Consider the following 20,487-nt stretch of genomic DNA (forward strand, 5'->3'; position numbering starts at 1 on the left):
CCATGTGGCCCAATAATCACAGGAAAGTCCTGGCAGTTGTCTGAGGACCATTCATTGTTGTGGAGATGAGACTGGCTAGTCAGGAACCACTGTCATGGTAGAGAGGCTGTAGCTTTAGGAAGAAGCAGCCCTGATAAGACTTTAGTCTTAGGAGGGAGAATTAGAGGTTTCAAACTGGTGTTTGTGTTGATTTTTCTGCCTTTATTTGTAAGCCTAAGCCATAAAGACATCTAATGTGTTTTCAGTGGGTTCTAGAGCTACTTGTCGTGTTGTGCTTTCAATAAGCAATAGTCCAAATATGGAAATATCATGATTCTCTTTCAGAGGAGATAGGCTGCTACAACTGTGAGGATCTTCGATAATATTCGACGAACAGTGAAGATGCTGAAAGGCAGAACTTTGTATTGATAGTGATCCACTCCTAGAACAAATCTGAGGAACCTCCAATGCAACGGGTGTCTTGTTACACGTTTGTATAGCTGCGTCTACACGTGCACGCTACTTCGAAGTAGCGGCACCAACTTCGAAATAGCGCCCGTCGCATCTACACGCGTCGGGCGCTATTTCAAAGTTAACTTCGACGTTAGGCGGCGAGACGTCGAAGTCGCTAACCTCATGAGGAGATAGGAATAGCGCCCTACTTCGACGTTCAACATCGAAGTAGGGACCGTGTAGACGATCCGCGTCCCGCAACGTCGAAATTGCTGGGTCCTCCATGGCGGCCATCAGCTGGGTGGTTGAGAGATGCTCTCTCTCCAGCCCCTGCGGGGCTCTATGGTCACCGTGGGCAGCAGCCCTTAGCCCAGGGCTTCTGGCTGCTTCTGCGGCAGCTGGGGATCTATGCTGCAGGCACAGGGTCTGCAACCAGTTGTCAGCTCTGTGTATCTTGTGTCGTTTAGTGCAACTGTGTCTGGGAGGGGCCCTTTAAGGGAGCGGCTGGCTGTTGAGTCCGCCCTGTGACCCTGTCTGCAGCTGTGCCTGGCATCCCTATTTCGATGTGTGCTACTTTGACGTGTAGATGTTCCCTCGCTGCGCCTATTTCGATGCTGGGCTGAGCAACGTCGAAGTTGAACATCGACGTTGCCGGCCCTGGAGGACGTGTAGACGTTATTCATCGAAATAGACTATTTCGATGTCGCAACATCGAAATAAGCTATTTCGATGTTGGCTGCACGTGTAGACGTAGCCTATGTGTCCTGAAGGTCCAGGGCTGAGAACCAGTTCCCCTCTTTCTAGAGCTGGACTTACGGTAATCACTGTGAGAATCCTGAAGTGTTGGATCTTCACAAATTTATTCAGTCACTGCAAATCAAGAACAGGTCTCCACCCTCTCATTTTTTCTGTGAGAAGAAATAACATAAATAGAAGCACCTTCTTCTGTGTTTTGTTGGTATCAGTTTTAATCCTGAAGGTGTATAAGGTAGGTAACCTCTTGTCGCAGGAGATATTTGTGAGAGGGGTCCCTGAAGAGGGATGGTTGATAGAGCGGGGGCTGAGGTTGGAGATAAATGGGATGAAATATCCAGTCTTCATTATGTCTAATACCCAGTATGGTGTGATGGACTACCAGACTGGATAAAAGGGAGGCAATCTCCAGGTGGCCAAGAGATAGTAGCTGTCCAACTGATATGAGACATTATTTGCCATATATGAGCCCAAGAATTACTCAAAGCTATCAGACTTTCACGGTGAAAGACGTGGGGGTCTCAGGCACTAAAACAAAGCCTCCAAATTGTTGCTTTCAGGTTGGTTCTTGAGATGCTGATGAGGAGGAAGCTATCGTCTCCTCGCCAGTCTCTGTTTCCTCCCTTGTTATTGTCTGTGCAGTTGCGTGCAGTGGGCATCAGAAGCTCTGTGATGTATATTTGCCCAGGCATTTCTTGGTTCTGTATGCATTTGCTCAGCAACATGAATTGCATCCTTGAGTGTGTGTAGAGACTGATCTGTTTTGGCTCCAAAGAGTTTAGGCCCTTCTAATGAAAGATCTTTAATTGTGGATCGCACCTCTGTGGGGAGCACAAAAAGATGTAACCAAGATGCTCTTCTCATCACTACTATGATGAGACCTTGCTGCTCTATCTGCAGAGTCCAGGGCAGCCTGCAATACTGTCTTGACTGTAAGCTGCCCTTTGCACAGGGGCCTGAATTGTTCTCTTTTCTCCTCAGGTACAAATTCAATAAAGTCTGATAGCTCTGGGTAATTCATGTGGTCATATCTGGCAAATAATGTCTCATGCTAATTGAATGTTTAACATGGTGAATGCCAGTGAAAATGGGGTAGGGCTAGATGTTAAAATAGGGAAACCACAAGTTACACATTAGACAAGCTAAATGTCTTCAAGTCAGCAGGGCCTCATACAATGCATCCTAGACTACTCAAGAAGCTGACTGAGGAGCTGTCTGAGCCTTTAGTTATTATCTTTGAAAAGTCAAGGAATACATAATGAACCACTGGAATAAATTGCCTCAGGAGGATATGAAATCTCTGGGGAAGTTTAGCCTGATTTTTGTCATCTTCTAGGCAGATTGGTCTTTAGTCTGAGTAATGGAGGAGACGCCTCTGTCAGAGATTGCAGTGGGTCCATCAGAAGTGGAAGTTCATGCTTTGGGCACAGATAATGGCCAGAGAAACTCCTTCATCAGGAGGAGTTTAAGTTGACGCTCGTCTTTTTTGGTCTGGGGTTTCAGGTAGTCACAGTGGAAGCATATCTGAGGTCTTTTTGAGGCCCCGTGAATGACACTCTGGACAGAGGTATTGAAGGTCTGCAGGTGAGGTTGTGTTTAAAATCCAGGAAATCAGGCATTCCCCTATAAGGGGAACACTAAGGCTCTAACGGTTAACAACGGAAACCTAAACTTCTAGTCTGAGAGGAAAATATTTTAGGGAAAAGAAATTACATGAGGAAAAAGAAGTCTAACAAATGAAAGCTATGCTAATAAGATTATCCTTGGAGGCACTGGTGAAATAACTGAGAGACATTTGGAAACCACCTGAGGTGGCACAAGATGGTGACACTGCATGTACGACCCAACCAGGCACTGCTACCACAAATTTTTGATTGCAAGCACAAGGACACACAAACACCGAAAGGGGAGCATTCACAGTGACACTCCTCAAAGAAGAATCAAGGTTTATTTGTTTAAAATTTAACATGCTAAAACACATATGAATAATAAAATAAAATGTAATAAACTATTACATGTTTTTGGTTGCATGTGAAACTCTTTGTTTATTGTTTGTCCTGGCTGTGTTATGCCTGATTAACCTTGTATGGTCTTCAGGGCTCTAAAAACTGAATTAAAAAAACATGGTAGGCATATAGTGCTATAAATGTAATCATTGAGAACAACTGATATCTTCTTATCATATAAATGGAAACTGTGATGAAAAATAAGAGACAACACGGTAAACAGGGGCTTGCCTGCACAGTGCAGAAAATAATTCTTTTTAAAAACCTGTACTTTTTAATTAAAAAAAGAAAAATGGGAAAGACTTGAAGTTGCTAAGTGCTCTCTTGAGAACTTGGCATTATCAGCATAATGTACGAAAATCATACGCTGTTTATAGAGCTTGCCTCTTGAAGTCTAAACACTGTAAAACATGTTTGTCTAGCTGATTACTTGGTGCTTACTGGTAAGGTCTGCCAAACACAAAAGTAATGTGTGAGAAGGGGAAGAGAAGGGTGCTATATGAATTTTTTTCCAGAACAGAATAGGTTACACATTCACATCTTAAATATATACCATTTTAAGTTTAAAAAAATGATAATCATTTCATTCCATCATTCTGGTAATGCCTGGAATTGTTTCTCTCCTTCCTCTCAAACCCTTTCTCAAAGGCTGTGTCTACACTACAAGATAAATTTAAATTTAAGGCAGTTAGCTTGATATTACCACATGACTGTCCTCACTGTAAATACCATTAGCTTGATTCAGGGAGTGCTAATATTAATATTACATCATCCTTGGTACCTGATGGATGTAGCATCAAGATAGAATTCAAAAGTTTGATTAAGGCCAGTGTGGAAGCATCATGTCTTAAAATTGAATTTATTAGCCTCCAGAGGTGTCCCATATGTATCCCACAACACCCCTCAGTGCTCTGCTCTGGCCGCTGCTCTCCAGGGCTACGTCTACACGTGAAGCCAACATCGAAATAGCTTATTTCGATGTAGCAACATCGAAATAGGCTATTTCGATGAATAACGTCTACACGTCCTCCAGGGCTGGCAACGTCGATGTTCAACTTTGACGTTGCGCGGCACCACATCGAAATAGGCGCTGCGAGCGTATGTCTACACGCCAAAGTAGCACACATCGAAATAAGGGTGCCAGGCACAGCTGCAGACAGGGTCACAGGGCGGACTCAACAGCAAGCCGCTCCCTTAAAGGGCCCCTCCCAGACACAGTTGCACTAAACAACACAAGATACACAGAGCCGACAACTGGTTGCAGACCCTGTGCCTGCAGCATGGATCCCCAGCTGCCGCAGCAGCAGCCAGAAGCCCTGGGCTAAGGGTTGCTGCCCACGGTGACCATAGAGCCCCGCAGGGGCTGGAGAGAGAGCATCTCTCAACCCCCCAGCTGATGGCCGCCATGGAGGACCCGGCAATTTCGACATTGCGGGACGCGGATCGTCTACACGGTCCCTACTTCGACGTTGAACGTCGAAGTAGGGCGCTATTCCGATCCCCTCATGAGGTTAGCAACTTCGACGTCTCGCCGCCTAACATCGAAGTTAACTTCGAAATAGCGCCCGACGCGTGTAGCCGCGACGGGTGCTATTTCGAAATTAGTGCCGCTACTTCGAAGTAGCGTGCACGTGTAGACACAGCTCAGGTGTGCAGGAATTAGGTAACAAGAAAACTGTGAATTTCAAAGTCTGTGGCTGTGAGAACCTGAGAAATGTCTTTCTTTCTTTGCTATTAGCGCATCTACCCATTGTAAATTGCACCCTCAGCAAGTTTGCGGATGACACAAAACTAAGGGGAGAGGTAGATTCGTTGGAGGGTAGAGAGAGAATCCAGAGGGACCTGGATAAATTGGAGGACTGGGCCAAAAGAAATCTGATGCAGTTCAATAAGGAGAAGTGTAGAGTCCTGCACCTGGGGAGGAAGAATCCCAAGCATTGTTATAGGCTGGGGACCAACTGGCTCAGCAGCAGTACAATGGAAAGGGACCTAGGGGTTATGATGGATGAAAGGATGGATATGAGTAAACAGTGTGCCCTTGTAGCCAAGAAGGCTAATGGCATACTAGGGTGCATTAGGAGGAGCATTTTGAACAGATCTAGAGAACTAGTTATTCCTCTTTATTCGGCACTGGTGAGGCCACATCCGGAATACTCTGTCCAGTTTTGGTCCCCCCAGTATAAAAAGGATGTGGATTTTCTGGAGCAGGTTCAGCGAAGGGCAAAAAAAGTGATTAAGGGTCTGGAGCACAAGACCTTTGAGGACAGGCTGAGGGATTTGGGCTTGTTTAGTTTACAGAAGAGAAGACTTAGAGGTGATTTAATAGCAGCCTTCAACTTCCTGAAGGGGAGCTCGAAAAAGGAGGGTGAGAAACTGTTCTCAGTGGTGTCAGATAGCAGAACAAGGAGTAATGGCCTGAAGTTAAAGGAAAGATGTAGGTTAGATATTAGGAAAAACTACTTCAGCAGGCAGGTGGTGAAGCATTGGAATGTGCTGCCTAGAGAGGTGGTGGATTTTTCATCCCTTGTGGTTTTTAAGTCCTGGCTGCACAAAGTCCTGGCTGGGATGACTTAGTTGGGGTTGATCCTGCTTGAAGCAGGGTGCTGGACTAGATGACCTCCTGAGGTCCCTTCCAGCCCTGTGATTCTGTGATTCTGTCTAGTGGGGCTTGCTTCTGCCTGGAGGAAGTCTCCCCCAGTGGCTAAGACAGTTGGGGGGACTACTTCAACTGGGTCTGCAGCTGCAGACCACAACCCCCCAACCACTAAAAATATTTTTGGGAACTTGCTGTCCCTTCTGACACCTGGTGCTTTGATATTTCCGTTATAAAATCTTTTTTCCTAACATTTCTGATCTGTCTTCATGCTTGGACACGCCCCCCCCCACGAAAACACAGGGGGGAGGGCTAGCTGAGCTTCCTGTTTCCGTTATAAGTTCAGTGTATGAGATTTCACTGCCATCCCCCATGTTGGCAATGTCTGTGTAGTGAATAGGGAAGACAGAGATCTCTTTTCCTAGACTTTTCTATCCTCTTTCTTCTAACTTTGAGAATACAGTCTGTCCCTGTGTTATTTTCAGGGATCAGATGCAAACACAGGAGGAGGGACAGTCAGTGGATGGCCAATTGAGAACACAGCCTGTGCACAGAAGCTTTATAGTGCACTGGAAAGCCAAAGACGCTCCCCTCAGAAACTCTCTTTTTTCAAAAACTTTCCTATTATCTCTTTCTTCAAACTTTTCAAGGTCCCTGTATTATTTTCGGGGATCACATGCAATCACGGGAGGGGTGGCAGCCAGTGGGTTGAGAATTAATTTGCAGATGAAAGAGATTTGTGAACTTTTTTGCCATCTCTGTGGATGCCCTACTTTTCCTTCCAACGTGAAAAATGGACATTTGTTTGACACAGGAAGGGAATGAGGAAAATTCAACATGTGAAGATGATGTCAAGACCAGCGAGCATACCCAGAATGCTATGGGGATCAGGGAACTGGAGGATAGGTTCCCACAATGCACTACTGTAATGGTCGATGGTTGCCAACAGAGTGTAGCAGCAATAAGTTGACTTTGTAAGGAGCGTGTGGGGAGGTGAGGATACTCAAAATGAAATTTATATGTTCCAGAGTTACAAAATCAATATTAAGAAATTTGATTTTATCTTGTAGTGTAGATGCAGCCAAAGGTATCCTCATTTTAATGTAGTTAAGGAACTGCCTGGTGGGTTTTCCACTCTCTTCTATTATTGTATTTTAATTGTATGTAGATCTTTTAGGCTTTTTGTTCTCTGAAAAATGATAAGGTGTTTACATCAAATAAGCTAATTCTACGTATCCTGCATAAAGACAAGGAACTATAATTTTTACCTTATTCTATCTAGCCAAGGTCAACTCCCAAGGGTCAGCATCAGCTTTATCTAGTTGCAGAGATAAAAACTGCATCTTGTATGTGCTAAGATTTTTCATCCAGACTGCAATCTTGATGTGCAGAGCAGGGGAGCAGTAAATACCAACGTATTGCTGCAACATTATTTGTGAATAGACTAGGAATGTGAATGGTAAAGCTCTAGATCAATCTAGCAAAAAATAAGATCCCTCCTCAGGGCATATAATTCTAGGGTCCAGAGTGCCCATGGGGATTTTAAAATCCACAAATCCCAGAAACAGATCAATATCAATTCAAAAGTACAAGGATGGCGTAGTACACTACACAGGATTTAGCCTCAGTCTCTTAAATTCAAAGACCAGTCACTACACAAAGGCAATGATAAAGCCAACTGCCCTGCTTTGCCCTCACTGTAACTAAAAATCATTACCAGGGAAGTAAGCACCTAATTCTGCACATTCTGCGCTTGAGATATTAATTGTTAGTGGACTTAAGCCATTCACTCACTCCACGCAGGCTGTTGAGCAGCCTTCAAACACTTACTACATCCAGTCGCTAACAACAAAGGATATTGATTAAAATTTGGCGTGAATAAAATGCTGCATATCTTTTGAGGTATCTTCTGCCCTTGAAATATTCATTAGCAATAAAAAGGCACAAAGTATTATATAGACTTTGAAAACAAGTTACAAAATTGACAGAAGCAGCATGGTCCAGTGGGTGGAGTAATGGGTTGGGACATTCTGCCATTAACCCCAATGTCTCCTTGGCAAGTCACTGTACCCCTATGTACGTTCATTTTCCCTATCACCCTTTGTCTGCTTACATGGATTATAAGGTGTTCAGGGTAGGTACTGACTTTCAAAAGGTGTATGTAAAGCAGATCAGGGTTCCAATCTCAGTCTTCTGAGTACCACGTGCAACCAAGCTACACAAAGATGAAGTAGAAATGCTAGTTTTCTGCTGTCTGCAGATTCATAACATGCCCTCTAGTATAGTGAATGCATATGCAAAAACTGAAAAAAACCCCACACCCTTGCTGTACATCCTGTGAAAATCAAAATGCAATTTTGACTGTTTTTATTTATACAACTCATCATGAAGCTGAAGGACCACTTGCCTCCATTTCCATTAAAAGCACATCCACATACCAGTAGCAGACTTTTTAATCGTGTCTTAAGCACGTAAATAGTTCCTTGTCTCTGAGAAAGAATGGTGGCAACTTGGTGTGTTGTCTACCTCAATTACTGGTGTTTGCTTACATCAGCTTTGTGTTACTTTATGTGTGACTTCTCTCTTCTATTTCTCCAAAGTTACTGCTGAAAAGGAAAGTGCGCACTCCTGTTTTTATGCTGATTTTTCCACAAAATGAATGTACGTACAAGTCTATTGACCATGAAGGACTAAAAACCTGAAATTTTAATTTTTTAGATATTTCCTACATAAGTTTCCTAGAATAACTTAATTGCTATTTGCTGTTCTAATTGAAACTTTTGTAACAAAAAACCCCAGCAGATTTACATTGTCTGAGATTTTGTACAAGGTATTTGCAAATAATTACTGTACTTTGAAAGGTTTTGTTTTTTTAAATAATGCCCTCAGATTCAAGTCTTTGGTATTTCTTATTATATCTTATTTAGAGATACAATGGGGCAGAGGTAAAACAGACAAGCAATTAATCCCGTTAAAGGTCAAATACAAGGCATTATAATTTAGAAGCTACTTTAAAAAATAAAGAACCACAAATAACAAAACATGGCCCTGTTACGACAACCTAACGAAAATAAGACTGCAAATGTAACTCTTTCCTGTTAAAACAATAAAGATAACTTTTTCCTTTTTGCTCAGTAACTGCTCAAATGGAAATCAGTTCTTAATTGTAGGTGGGGAAAATAGCATTGCTTAGCACTTCCTGTCATAAGATCCTATTCTTATTTACTTTATAAATTTAACAGTTGAGAATGAATTCTTCCATGTGAACTAGCTGACTTGGGATGAATTGTTTTGAAAAGTCTTAATGAAATCAATGCAGTCATTTATCAAAGTGAGTTAGGGAAAAATGATATTTTCTCACACTAGTATTTGTATAAATGTTTCATGGAGGTGCACTAGTATCCCCCCATGCTTTGGGGCAGGGATGAGAAAACTGACAATATGTGTATTTAGTGTCAAGATGGGGGTTCTGTGAAACAGAGCTGAGCAGTCTGTAATCACCAGAGTACGCTTCCTAGACTAGAACCCATGGTTCTTGAGGCTCTATACTCCACTGCTATCAAATCAGATGTCTAGCAGCCTGTCTCCTCCCCCTCTGGCAGCTGCCTCACATTGCATAGTGGGTTGTCACACACTCTCGGTTACTCTGTTAACTCAAGTAGCAGAGGTCTGTGCAGTGGATCCTGAGGGTCCCAGCCCTGCTGTTAAACCACATAGAAATCAAAATAGTCCCATGTGAAAAAGTGTCTGGCTGTTTTTTGTTTGCCTGTTTGAAAATCTGCGAAATGACATGCAAAACACTACAAGAGAAGAACGTTACATTTGAAAAGTTAGGAAATGCCAGATTTATGGTTGTCTGTGTAATCCTAATTCAGACCCCTTGTAAATATGCATTGTGATAGTCTTCAGGTAAATGATGCCAATTATTTCCCCCACAGGACCCCTGCCTCACCTAGTACACAGTTAGGGATGCCAGCTAACTGTGCAAAACCAAAGACTCTTGCCATGTGCTCATGAACCCTTCTAGAGGTCACACCCCTCTCCTACCTCTTCTCAGAGGTACTGCCCCGCCTTACTCCATCCCCCTTGCCTCTGTTGCTCATGTAAGGCCGTGGTTTCAGTGCTTCTGGGGTCGCACTCGCTATCCCCTACCCTCTCTCACTTTAACCAGGCTGGTGCAGAGTTGGAGTGCAGCAGGGGGCGCAGACCCTGGGAGGCAGTTTGGGTGAGGGGCTGGAGGTGTGGGCTCCGGGAGGGAGTTTGGATGTGGGGTCAGGCTCTGAAAGGGAGTTTGCATGCTTGATTTGGTGTGGGGCAAGGGATTGGGATGCATCTCTTTGGCAGCAGCTTCTCCTGGTGGCGGGGGGAGGAGGGGGTTGGGGGGATCATTCTTCACACACCACTGCCCACAGGCACCATGGCCCATCGCTTTCATTGACTTCCGTTCCCAGCCTATGGGAGCTGTGGAGACAGCACTCCAGGCAGAGGCAGCATGCGGACACTCCCTGCCCTGCCAGGGCTGCACAGACAATCCTGGTTGCTTCTAGGAGCAGTGCAGAGTCCTTCCCCATGGCTTCCACTGCCATGGGGAATACAGGTGAGCCCAATTACTGCTGCCACCCCTAACTAGGCCCCCAGTTCAGTAATCCCTAGGCAGTGTCCTTCAGGATATGGGGTGCAATGTGGGTGACAGGAAGTGGCAGTGGTGGGCTGCGGCTTGGGGAACAGAGACAGACACACATCCCTATGGCCACCAGGACACCCTGCCCAGAATGCATAAATGCTCCAGCTGTAGATAGCTTGCAGGCCTGAGTTTGAAGCCCCTGCTCTAAATAGTAACATGCTTAGCTGGGTTTCTTTGAAATTTGATGTGCATCAGGAGGTTACAGGATAGGATTAGTGACCCAAATTTGGTAACACTTGAGCCAGAGGGTCTGGAAATATTTGTTTTACAAAAAAAGGTTTAAGGTTAAATTAATTTTGCACAGAGCTAGAGATCAAACTATTGCTGTGATATGTGTCAAAATGGTGTCAATCAATAAATTTTTACTGTATGGCTGCCTCTACACAGTACCATGCCTACTTAAAAGGAGGAGTGTTGAGTAGTGCGTGATTCCTTCATGGATTGGAAAACATTGTTGGTTTTCTCCACAAACAGGTGTGCTCTATCAAATGGGAGGTCCATCACCTTCTGTTGAGGGTCCTTTGGGACTCTCGAAGAGTGCAGCCAGGAGGCCTGGCGCATCATCACAGCAGGTGGTAACCATGACTGCCGTGTCCACCACATCCATAGTGGATTGAAGTGCTGTGTAGGCAATGACATGCCCTTTCTAGATCACATTGAGCATCCTGAAGCAATGGGACCAACTCTTGCAGTTTTGAGTAGTTTGAGTGGTTGTAATTGGCCAGCATGGCTGCAAACTTCACCACCCAGAGAAAGAGGGTCCCTGAGGAGTAAATCTTTTGGCCCATAATGTCCCACTTTTTGTTACTTTTGTCGTGTGGGATTGACTTACCAGAAGGCTACGTGGACCTGTGCCACACCATGTCTACAACCAAAGAGTTGGGTTGAGGATGCCTGAAAAGAAAGTCTGCATCCTGTGGTCCATGAAATATTTCTTATCAGCCTTCTTGTTGGTGGGGGCAATGGAGGCTGGTACTTCCCATGTAACTTCTGCTGGATCCATGATAGCCTTGTTCATACGCAGAATGATCCTGGAAGGTGTGGAGGAGTTGGCACTGCTTGATTTGTACCTCCTGAAGATCCACCCTTTTGAAGAGATCCTGCAAGGCCCAGAAGTCACGGGCCTGCAGTGGAGAGACAGAGATGACAGCATCATCGGGTGAGGAACAGGAATGATATACCATGGATGTATCCTCAGCCTCAGAAATGGAGTCCTCCATGTTGCAATGGAGGATACAAGGTCAATGTTGTAGGCTGCAGAGAGGCTTTGAGATCCCTGTAGGTAGTCGAGAAAACCAGCTGGTGTTGGGACCGATGAGATCCTGAGTCCCAGGGGGACCAGTGCTCATTGAGAGGTGGAGGGTGTGGGTAATGGTGGGCAAACGATGAAGGGAGCAGAGGTGGATAGCTGGGGGTGGCAGGAGCATCCTCTCAGTGCAAATGGGTGGGACTGGAGTATTGTGAGGAGAACATGCTTCAACGGCCCAAGCCTCCCCCAGATGGGGTGTGTGGTCTGGCACCTGAACCCTGGGAGAATGTTGATCTCCAAGATGAGCATGGGACGGAGGCAGAGCAGGGGACCTGCAATGCAGAGAGATGGATGGTGCCATCGTCATTGCTGCTCGTGCCTTAGGTGAAGAGTCCGCACAGGATCTCCTTGGTGCCATTCATTCCAATGCCACTTAATGGGGTGGAGAGACTCCTGGGTGCCATTTTGCTGCCTTCTCTGGTGCTGAGAAGGTGTGGACAGTACTTTGGCCCTCAACTGCCTTGGCACTGAGTCTGGTATCATCTTGAAGCAGCGCGATGAGCCAGTGCAGTGTTTCTTGGGTGTCACGTCTGGTGCCAAAGAGGGCAGAGTTATCTGCACCGAAAACCTCTTAGGGTAGACCCTGGTGTGGCTGTGACTGACAGTGCTGACGGTGTTGCCAGTGCCAAGTGTTTGTGGTTCAGCTCTGAGTGCACCAGTTTCTGCAGTTTAGGAGGTGCCAAGGTCGTGTGCCAGGCTTATCAACTGGCATGGCCCAAACCAAGGGTGCCAGAGGCCAGGGCTGTGCTGGGAAAATTCCCGCTTTCGCAGCTGGCATCTCGGAGGAGGTAGAGGAACACACATAAGAACATAATAATGGCCATACTGGGTCAGACCAAAGGTCCATCCAGCCCAGTATCCCGTCTGCCGACAGTGGCCAATGCCAGGTGCCCCAGAGAAGGAGAACAGAAGACAATGATCAAGTGATTTATCTCCTGCCATCCATCTCCTGCCCTTGTACTGAAGGCTAGGGCACCACACTTTACCCCTGGCTAATAGCCATTTATGGACCTAACCTGCAAAAATTTATCAAGCTCTTTTTTAAACCCTAATAGAGTCCTGGCCTTCACACCCTCCTCCGGCAAGAAATTCTACAGGTTGACTGTGCGCTGTGTGAAGAAAAATTTCCTTTTATTAGTTTTGAACCTACTACCCATCAATTTCATTTGGTGTCCCCTAGTTCTTGTATTATGGGAAAAGGTAAATAATTTTTCTATATTCACTTTCTCCACACCATTCATGATTTTATATACCTCTATCATATCGCCCCTCAATCGCCTCTTTTCCAGACTGAAAAGTCCCAGTCTCTCTAGCCTCTCCCCATATGGGACCCGTTCCAAACCCCTAATCATCTTAGTCGCCCTTTTCTGAACCTTTTCTAATGCCAATATATCTTTTTTGAGGTGAGGAGACCACATCTGCACGCAGTACTCAAGATGTGGGCGTACCATAGTTTTATATAGGGGAAGTATGATATCTTTTGTCTTATTATCGATCCCTTTTTTAAATATTTCCTAACATCCTATTTGCTTTACTAACTGCCACTGCACACTGTGTGGATGTCTTCAGAGAACTATCCACTATAACTCCAAGATCCCTTTCCTGATCTGTCGTAGCTAAATTTGACCCCATCATGTTGTACGTGTAATTTGGGTTATTTTTTCCAATGTGCATTACCTTACACTTACCCACATTAAATTTTATTTGCCATTTTGCTGCCCAATCACTCAGTTTGCTGAGATCTTTTTGTAGTTCTTCACAATCCCTTTTGGTTTTGACTGTCCTGAACAACTTGGTGTCATCTGCAAACTTTGTCACCTCACTGCTTACCTCATTTTCTAGATCATTGATGAACAAGTTGAACATGATCGGTCCCAGGACAGACCCCTGGGGAACACCACTAGTTACCCCCCTCCATTGTGAAAATTTACCATTTATTCCAACCCTTTGTTTTCTGTCTTTTAACCAATTCCCGATCCATGAAAGGATCTTTCCTCCTATCCCATGACCGCCTAATTTACATAAAAGCCTTTGGTGTGGGACCGTGTCAAAGGCTTTCTGGAAATCTAGGTATATTATGTCCACTGGGTGCCCCTTGTCCGCATGTTTATTAACCCCTTCAAAGAATTCTAATAGATTAGTTAGACATGACTTCCCTCTGCAGAAACCATGCTGACTTTTGCCCAACAATTTGTGCTCTTCTACGTGCCTTGCAATTTTATTCTTTACTATTGTTTCTACTAATTTGCCTGGTACTGATGTTAGACGTATCCGTCTATAATTGCCAGGGTCTCCTCTAGAGCCTTTTTTAAATATTGGCGTTATGTTGGCCGTCTTCCAGTCATTGGGTACCGAAGCGGATTTAAAGGATAGGTTACAAACCACTGTTAATAACTCCGCAATTTCACATTTGAGTTCTTTCAGAACCCTTGGGTGAATACTGTCTGGTCCTGGAGACTTGTTACTATTCAGCTTATCAATTAACTCCAAAACCTCCTCTAATGTCACTTCAGTCTGGGAGAGTTCCTCACATTTGTCACCTAAAAAGGCTGGCTCAGATTTAGGAACCTCTGTAACATCCTCAGCCGTGAAGACTGAAGCAAAGAAATCATTTAATCGCTCCACAATGGCACTGTCTTCCTTGATCGCTCCTTTTATATCTTTATCGTCCAAGGGCCCCACTGCTTTTTTAGTGGGCTTCCTGCTTCTAATGTATTTAAAAAACATTTTACTATCATTTTTTGAATTTTTGGCTAGCTGTTCCTCAAAATCTTTTTTGGCTTTTCTTACTACATTATGACACTTAATTTGGGAGTGTTTGTGTTCCTTTCTATTTTCCTCACTAGGATTTGACTTCCACTTTTTAAAAGCTGCCCTTTTTTCTCTCACTGCCTTTTTAACATGGCTGTTAAGCCATGGTGGTTCTTTGTTAGGTCTCTTACTGTGTTTTTTTATTTGGGGTATACATTTAAGTTGGGCCTCCACCATGGTGTCTTTAAACAGTTTCCATGCAGCTTCCAGGGATTTTAGTTTAGTTACTCTACCTTTTAGTTTCTGTTTAACTAGCTTCCTCATTTTAGTGTAGTTCCCCTTTTTGAAATTAAATGCCGGAGTGTTTGACCGCTGCAGTGTTCTTCCCAACACAGGAATATTAAAAGTTATTATATTGTGGTCACTATTTGCAAGCGGTCCAGTAACAGTTACCTCTTGGACCAGATCCTGCGTTCCAGTCAGGACTAGATCGAGAATCGACTCTCCCCTTGTGGGTTCCTGTACTAGCTGCTCCAAGAAGCAGTCATTTAAGGCATCAAGAAGTTTAATCTCTGAATCCCGTCCTGAGGTGACATGTACCCAATCAATATGGGGACAATTGAAATCTCCTGTTATTACTGTGTTTTTTATTTTGATAGCCTCTCTAATCTCCCTTAACATTTCAGCATCACTAATCACTGTCCTGGTTAGGTGGTCGGTAATATATTCCTAATGCCATATTCATATTAGATGAATGAATTGTTATCCATAATGATTCTATGGAACATTTTGATTCCTTTAGGTTTTTTGCTTCATTTGATTCTATATTATCCTTCACATATAGTACCACTCTGCCACCCGCACGACCTGTTCTGTCTTTCCGATATAATTTATATCCTGGTATGATAGTGTCCCACTGATTGTCCTCCTTCCACCATGTTTCTGTGATGCCTATTATGTCAACTTCCTCCTTTGATATGAGGTACTCCAGTTCACCCATCTTATTAGACAGACTCCTAGCATTTGTGTAAAAGCACTTTAAAAAACTACCACTATTTATATGTCCGCCTTTCACAGACGCTTTGAATTTTTTCATACGCGATTGTTTCACATCTGATCTTGCCCATATATTATTTCCCACGTTCCCTATCTGACTAACTTCTAGGGAATCCCTATCTATGGAGCCTCGTGTAAGAGAAGTCTCTGTCCGATCCACGTGCTCCCCTGCACCAATCAGCTTTCCCCCACCTCTTAGTTTAAAAACTGCTCTACGACCTTTTTAATGTTTAATGCCAGCAGTCTGGATTTCTGTACGTCTGGGGTCTGGTGCCGCCTTGGTGACAGAAGGCTACTCCTGGGCTGGTGGCTGAAGAGACGTTTTGTATAGGGATGTTTTCAGCCTGTTGGCCCTGTTCTAGCAAGTCCATGTGATGAAGTTGGAGCAGTGGGTGCATTTCTGGGTCTGGTGAGCCTTACCGAGGCACCTGATGCACAACCAGTGCCTGTCAGAGGCAGGCATGGTGTCTCTGCATGTTGTGCTGTGCTTAAAGCTGGGAGAACCTGGCCTGGTGACGATGCAGTTAACTATGAACAATTTTTGTTTGTGTGTGTATTTGAATATAGGGTAGATACACTTGGAAAAAACTTGAAGAACTAAGGGGAAAAGCCTATTTAAACTACACTAATTAAACTTTTTTCTTGTTTCCCAGAGAGAGAAGAGCTCCATTTGCTGCCGAGAACAGTAGAGAAGGAACTGAGGGGCTTGGGCCACACGTGCGCCAAAGAGCACGAGGAGGCACTACAGCAAAGGAAACTACAGCTAATGAAGAATCTCCGATTGCTGGCACAAGGATGCATTTGACACCCAGAGTGGAGCATCCATGAGGACACTACTCAAAGACAAAAGAAGAGTTGCATCTGCAGACAGGGATGGAAATGAGACTGTGAGGCAGACAAGTCTTGGCATGGTTGTTTGAGAAAATCTATGTTTTGCTAACCCCTGGGGGAGGAGGAAGTGCTACTGACCACAAGACAGATAAGTGTGGTGCTTCCAAAGACACACAGAAGGGAGGCTTAGCACCGACAACAATGGTACATGACGACATGAAGATGTGTATTCTGCTTAGATGTGTATGCACGGTGCACACTGGAGCCACAGAGCTTTTCCTATCAATACCCTCAAGGCAGAGACAGCTCTTGCCCCAAGACCTTGGCTCCATTCTAGTCATATGTGCGTGACACTGTCCCAAACCCCTCAGTTCCTTTGCACTAGACAGCAGAGGTGCAGCTCCACAGCCGAAAGGACAGAGGACAAGTTGTGGAATACATATCTGCATCACATCTAAAAAAGCAGTTGTAGCCATGCATTCCACATAAATGACTTCCAAACAGCACTTGTAGGAGCTGAGGCTCAGAGTCTATTTAAACAAGGACTGCATGATTGTCTCCCATAAGTTTGTATCAGATCGGGATGGAGAAGTAATGGCATAGTAGTGTGTAAAAGTACGCAGAGGCCCGTGTGGCAGCCCTGCAAATGTCCAATATAAGAATGCTGCTTTAACATTCCAATGATGTTGCTGAGCTCTTGGGGAAAGGGCTCACACACTTCGAGGTGGCGTAACCTGGATTATTTTTATGATGTCACAAAACTAGAAATTATCCACCGACACGTCACCTGTGAAGAGACTCTTCACTGGGTCAGCATATGGCACAAACGTGATAAGAAGCAGAATTGTTTGGTGCTAGTCAGATAAAAAATAAACAACCGCTTGACATCCAAGGTATGAAGACATTCCTCTAGGACTGAATGCAGCATGGGAAAGAACACTCGCAAATTTTCAGCCTGGATCAAGTGAAGCTGGAAAACCACTTTGGGTAAACACAGGTTCTTCCGTGTTTAGAAAACAGCACATAAAGAGGCTCTATCCTCAAAGTTATTGCCATAAGGAAAGCAGTTTTCCGACATAGAAGAGAGAAGGAGGAAGTTGTCAAGGGCTTGAACGCAGCTGCTAAGACAGCATTATGATTCTATAAAGGGATTGGCTCTTTCATCAGTAGTAAAGATAAATGAAGGTGTTCAAGAATCTAACTGCTAGGGAGCTTGAAAACAAGACTTTCATGGGTAGGTGGATGAGACCCTGAAATCACTGCCAGGTAGACTGTCAAAGTAAGTGCAAGACCAGAAGACAGAAGGTGTAACAAATACCCCAAGATGTTCTAATACCAGCCAGACTCAGCTGAACTCCTCAGTCTAATGACCACATCAAAACACATCAAAAATACTCAGGGCTTGTCTACACTAGCTCCCTCCTTCGAAGTAGGGTGTTGGGAGTTTATTAGCACTTTATTAAGCTAATTCTCCCCCCCTCCACAGAAACTTCGAAGTGTTAAACTTTGAAGTGCCAGCTGACTTCTAGCCACCGCTCACCCGCCGGTACTTCGAAATACCTTTACTTCTCAAAAATTCTACCTGCGGGTGAGCCGCAGCTAGACGTGAGCCAGCACTTCAAAGTTGCCGCAGGGGGGAATTTGCTTAATGAAGTGCTGCATATGCATTGCAGCACTTCATTAATAAACTCCCAACATCCTGCTAACCATGCTCCCTTCAAAGTAGGGAGCTACTGTACACAAGCCCTTAGTCAGCTGGCTAACTAGGTCACTCTGCTAGCAGGTTTCTGTTACTAAGCAAGACCTGCCAGACCAACTCTAAATATCATTCGTCATCTTCATCTAACCATGAACCATTCCTGGTGTGAGATGTCTGGGAGCTGGAGTGCTGACTGAAAAACCTGACCATTCTGCTAAGTCAGGAGTTTGGGATGAAGAGGAAAGGGTATGAGATAAACCTATCGCTAGCCCCCTAAAAATTATGTAACTGACATGATGTTTGCTGCCATCGCACTGCTCACCCTGCTGTTGTGGTCTACTGTTTTCCCCACCCCATGTCCATCTTGTCTATTAACACTATAAACTCTTTGCATAGAATCATAAGGCTGGAAGGGACCTCAGGAGGCCATCTAGTCCAGCCCCCTGCTTCAAGAAGGATCAACCCCAACTAAATCATCCCAGCCAGGACTTTGTCAAGCCGGGAATTAAAAACCTTGAGGGATAGAGAATCCACCACCTTTCTAGGCAACACATTCCAATGCTTCACAACCCTCCTGGTGAAGCAGTTTTTCCTAATATCTAACCTACACCTCTCCTTTAACTTCAGGCCATTACTACTACTTCTGCCATCTGACAGCACTGAGAACAGTTTCTCACCCTCCTCTTTAAAGCTCCCCTTCAGGAAGTTGAAGGCTGCTATTAAATCACCTCTAAATCTTCTCTTCTGTATACTAAACAAGCCCAAATCCCTCAGCCTATCTGCATAGGTCTTGTGATCCAGCCCCTTAATCATTTTTGTTGCCCTCCGCTGAACCTGCTCCAGCACAGCCGCATCATTTTTATACTGGGGGGCCCAAAACTGGACACGATATTCCAGATGTGGCTTCACCAGTGCCAAATAGAAGAGAACAACTACTTCTCTAGATCTGCTTGAAATGCTTCTCCTAATGCACCCTGGTATGCCATTAGCCTTCTTGGCTATAAGGGCACACTGTTTACTCGTATCCAGCCTTTCATCCTCCATAACCCCTAAGTCCCTTTCTGTCATACTGCTGCTGCGCCAGTCAGTTCCCAGCCTACAACAATGCTTGAGATCCTTCTGTCCCAGGTGCAGGACTCCACACTTCTCCTTGTTCAACAGCATCGGATTTCTTTTGGCCCAGTCCTCCAATTTATCCAGGTCACTCTGGTCACTTTTGACTTATTAAGTCTGTGTTGTACAGTGTCTAGCCATTCTTGGTTTGTCAGGCATTACTATAATAAACATGTCTAACTAGAAGAGCAGTTACAATGTTGTGGTATTTAAGATTTTCCAATATAGATATTTCTCTATCATTTAGCTTGAGAAATAAACACTTTGCCGCAGAAACTGAGGTAACTGTCTATTAAAACATGACATTTTAGTGTGAAATATTGTGTGCTGTCTATGCACAGCATCTTGCAAGAAATGCAGAGTTTTTAACACTGCTAGTCGTATTCAAAAGCATTTGTTTTGGCTAGTAGGAAACATTTAATCTTTCATCCTTTACCTGAGCTGGTAGAGGCAGGAGACTTGCTGCGTCTAGATGGACCAGGGCTCTTGGTGGTGGTCCTGCGTGATGTCGAAGCTATCTTGGTATAGGAAGTAGATTTCACTACCCGACATTCTAAAAAGACAAAAGAAATTGTACAAGTTAGCAGTTAAGGAAACCAATGCATCAAACCTGAGCAAAAAACAGCATAGAAATCACAAACGTTTAACTCATGCTTATGTTCATTCCCCTTACAAAATTTTATGGGAGAAGGAAGGAGGACCCAATTAATATTTAAGTTTTGCCACTCTATGGGGCATACAATAATGTAAGAATCCTGACTCATAAATATTATGTTTATGTATATAATGTTTTCTAAGCAAACATGCCAAAAGTCTGCTATTATGGACCAAAGCTTAAGAATATATGAGATAATGCAAATATCTGTCTCTCAAGAAAGGTCTGAGGAAAGTGAAGCAATGTTGTTGCTCCTGCTTAATTGTCTGGTGAGCAACAGCCCACTCCATAGCACACGCAATTCGTCACAGGTTGAGGAAAATGGCACTGTTTGCTCATAAGAGATATCCGCAAAAATCAGTGAAAGGGTGAAATTGCCCTCCCACTTGAGAACATGGCAAGCTGTTCAGGTTAGAGCTTATGTTCACCCACACAGCTCTTGCATTTACACCTGAAAAATGTTTTTTGGCCTGAGGATGGATAGAATATATGTGCATGAAAGCTGAGGGTGTACAATCAAGGCAACAACAAATTTCATAACCAGACACTCCACAGAATTGAAAACAAATGGTTCAGGCTTTTTAACCAAGACAGGATTACAAGTA

At 44.2% G+C, this 20,487-nt stretch overlaps 1 protein-coding gene across 7 annotated transcripts in view; it reads right to left on the reverse strand.

The window, feature by feature from the left end:
• DCLK1 (doublecortin like kinase 1) overlaps positions 1-20,487 on the reverse strand; it is a 335,634-nt gene that overhangs the window by 80,471 nt on the left and 234,676 nt on the right. For 4 of the 7 annotated variants that reach the window (XM_074982397.1, XM_074982389.1, XM_074982415.1 and 1 more), the window contains exon 4: positions 19,664-19,780. In XM_074982397.1, coding sequence (XP_074838498.1) covers positions 19,664-19,780 — 117 coding nt within the window. Of the gene's footprint in view, positions 1-3,028; positions 3,040-3,494; positions 3,511-12,753; positions 12,766-19,663; positions 19,781-20,487 lie in introns of all 7 variants that reach the window. The other 3 variants (XM_074982429.1, XM_074982434.1, XM_074982406.1) reach the window with 2 other exon arrangements.

Source organism: Carettochelys insculpta, chromosome 1 (assembly GCF_033958435.1).
Source record: "Carettochelys insculpta isolate YL-2023 chromosome 1, ASM3395843v1, whole genome shotgun sequence".
NCBI lineage: Eukaryota > Metazoa > Chordata > Testudines > Carettochelyidae > Carettochelys > Carettochelys insculpta.